Below are 1,939 nucleotides of genomic sequence, written 5' to 3'. Positions count from 1 at the left end.
GCCGACCTGCACAATTCCCGGTTCCCGAAAATGTCCATTCTCTCTCTCGGGAATGTATCTTGCCCATGTGCGGAACATGCGATATTTTGCTCGGATCGCGACATTGCGCTAAAATTAGGACTTCACGACATTTTGAGAGAGGAGGGAGGACGTTTGTTGTAAGAAGTCGGAATCCACGGGGAGTGCGGGGTCAAGCCTTGAGTATTGATGACGACGAAGCTTGGTCTAGTTGGTACAATGTCCGAGCGTCAAAGCCTCGCCGAATCTGTTAGTGCGAATGAGCCCTCCGAGGGTGAAATTGCATCTGAGAACGGAGGCGCGAAGCAAGCGTCGACCAATGAAGAATTGCTTACTCAACGAGGAAAGCGACTGCTGTTCTCCGAAGGCTTCGGTTATTGTTTGGATCGAGCGACAACAGACAAAACCATTTGGCGATGTCTACGCGAGAAATCGGGTCATTGTAAGGGCCGTATATGGAAATATCCGGATGGTCGAGTGCTGCCGCGGAATGAGCACAATCATTACCCAGACTCCACAGACTACGAGCGAAGAAAAGTTTTGGAAAACATTAGGCGAGCCTCAAAATGCAGTTTCGGAACCTCTGCACAACTCGTTGCTGAGCAGGTGGAATCAATGCCTGCAGGAATTGCGACGTCTTCACCCCCGATCCCGCAGTTGAAACGGCTCGTTCGAAGAACCAGGGCAGCAGAGACGCATGCTTGTCCCCCCATTTTGGAAGATCTCGTCATCCCTTCCGACCAGCAGCTCGATCATGAAGGAAAGAAATTCCTTCAATACGACAATGGGCCACAAGCTGAGAATGATCGAGTCATCATCTTCGCGTCGGACCGAGGACTCCAGATCCTCGCTTCCAGCGACATCTGGTATATGGACGGAACATTTGAGGTGGCTCCAAGGCTATTCTATCAGCTCTACACCATCAACGTCACGCAGCATGACTGTTTCATCAATACAGTGTACTGTTTGCTGACCGATAAGCGACAGCTGACGTGTAAAGAGCTCTTGAACGTCATCCGCGAAGAAGTCCCCGCTCTCAATGTGAGGGTAGCTATTGCTGACTTCGAGATCGCATTCATCAAAGCCTTCACCGATGTCTTTCCTGCAATACAGCTGCGCGGCTGCTACTTTCACTTTTGCCAGGCCATCTGGCGGAAAATTCAGAAGTTCCCAATCGTGCGGAAGGCCTACGTCGAGAACTCGGATTTCGCGCTGAATGTGAAGATGTTGATAGCTCTAGCTTTCGTTCCTCTACAATCAGTTCTTGAATACTATGGGTGTTTGATTTCGTCGGAATTTTATCGTGTCAATTCGAACAAGTTGGAGGGTCTTCTATTATATTTCGAGAGGACCTGGCTCGGACTCAATTCATTCGGTCAGTGGAGAGAGGCTACTTTCAATCTATCGCTATGGAACTTAATGAAAGTATTCTGCACAATCTTCCCGTGACGAATAATCCCACGGAGGCTTGGCACCGTGGATTCAACTCCTGGTCCGCACGGCACACCCACGAAAACTGATCGATGCTCTAGAAAAACAATGCACTCAACTTTTTGAAATACGATCAGGCTCAGGCCGGGCAGCCTCCGAAAAAAAGAAAGTGCTACAAAAATCGTCAAGACGCTCTCAAAAGATCCTTGAGGATTTCGCCTCTTATGATGCCTTAGACTTTCTACGAGCTGCTGCCTGTAATCTTTAACTGTAAATAAGGTTCCGGAGTCACTGACTTAGGAGTTGATCCAATAAATTGAAGCATCGATTTGATGACCTCCATAAATTGAATCCATTGAATTAAAGGAGGCCCGAGTTGTGAGAATGTGCCTTTCCGAAAGGGGAGTATTATTCTGAGCAGTTTCAATTATCGAACTCGCAGTTTAGTCTATTGAACCGGCGGTTTTCCCGTTGGGCAGTCTGATTTCAC

At 48.3% G+C, this 1,939-nt stretch overlaps 1 protein-coding gene across 1 annotated transcript; it reads left to right on the top strand.

The window, feature by feature from the left end:
• The first annotated feature begins 237 nt into the window (after positions 1 to 237).
• Positions 238 to 1,467, top strand: LOC108865132 (uncharacterized). The gene has a single exon (XM_018641836.1). The coding sequence runs from the start codon at positions 238 to 240 to the stop codon at positions 1,465 to 1,467; it is 1,230 nt and encodes a 409-aa protein (XP_018497352.1).
• Positions 1,468 to 1,939: the final 472 nt, after the last annotated feature.

Source organism: Galendromus occidentalis, unplaced genomic scaffold, assembly GCF_000255335.2.
Source record: "Galendromus occidentalis unplaced genomic scaffold, Mocc_1.1 scf7180000076327, whole genome shotgun sequence".
Lineage (NCBI taxonomy): Eukaryota > Metazoa > Arthropoda > Arachnida > Mesostigmata > Phytoseiidae > Galendromus > Galendromus occidentalis.
The sequence above is the reverse complement of the archived record's forward strand: the minus strand, read 5'-3'. Positions and strand labels throughout refer to the sequence as shown.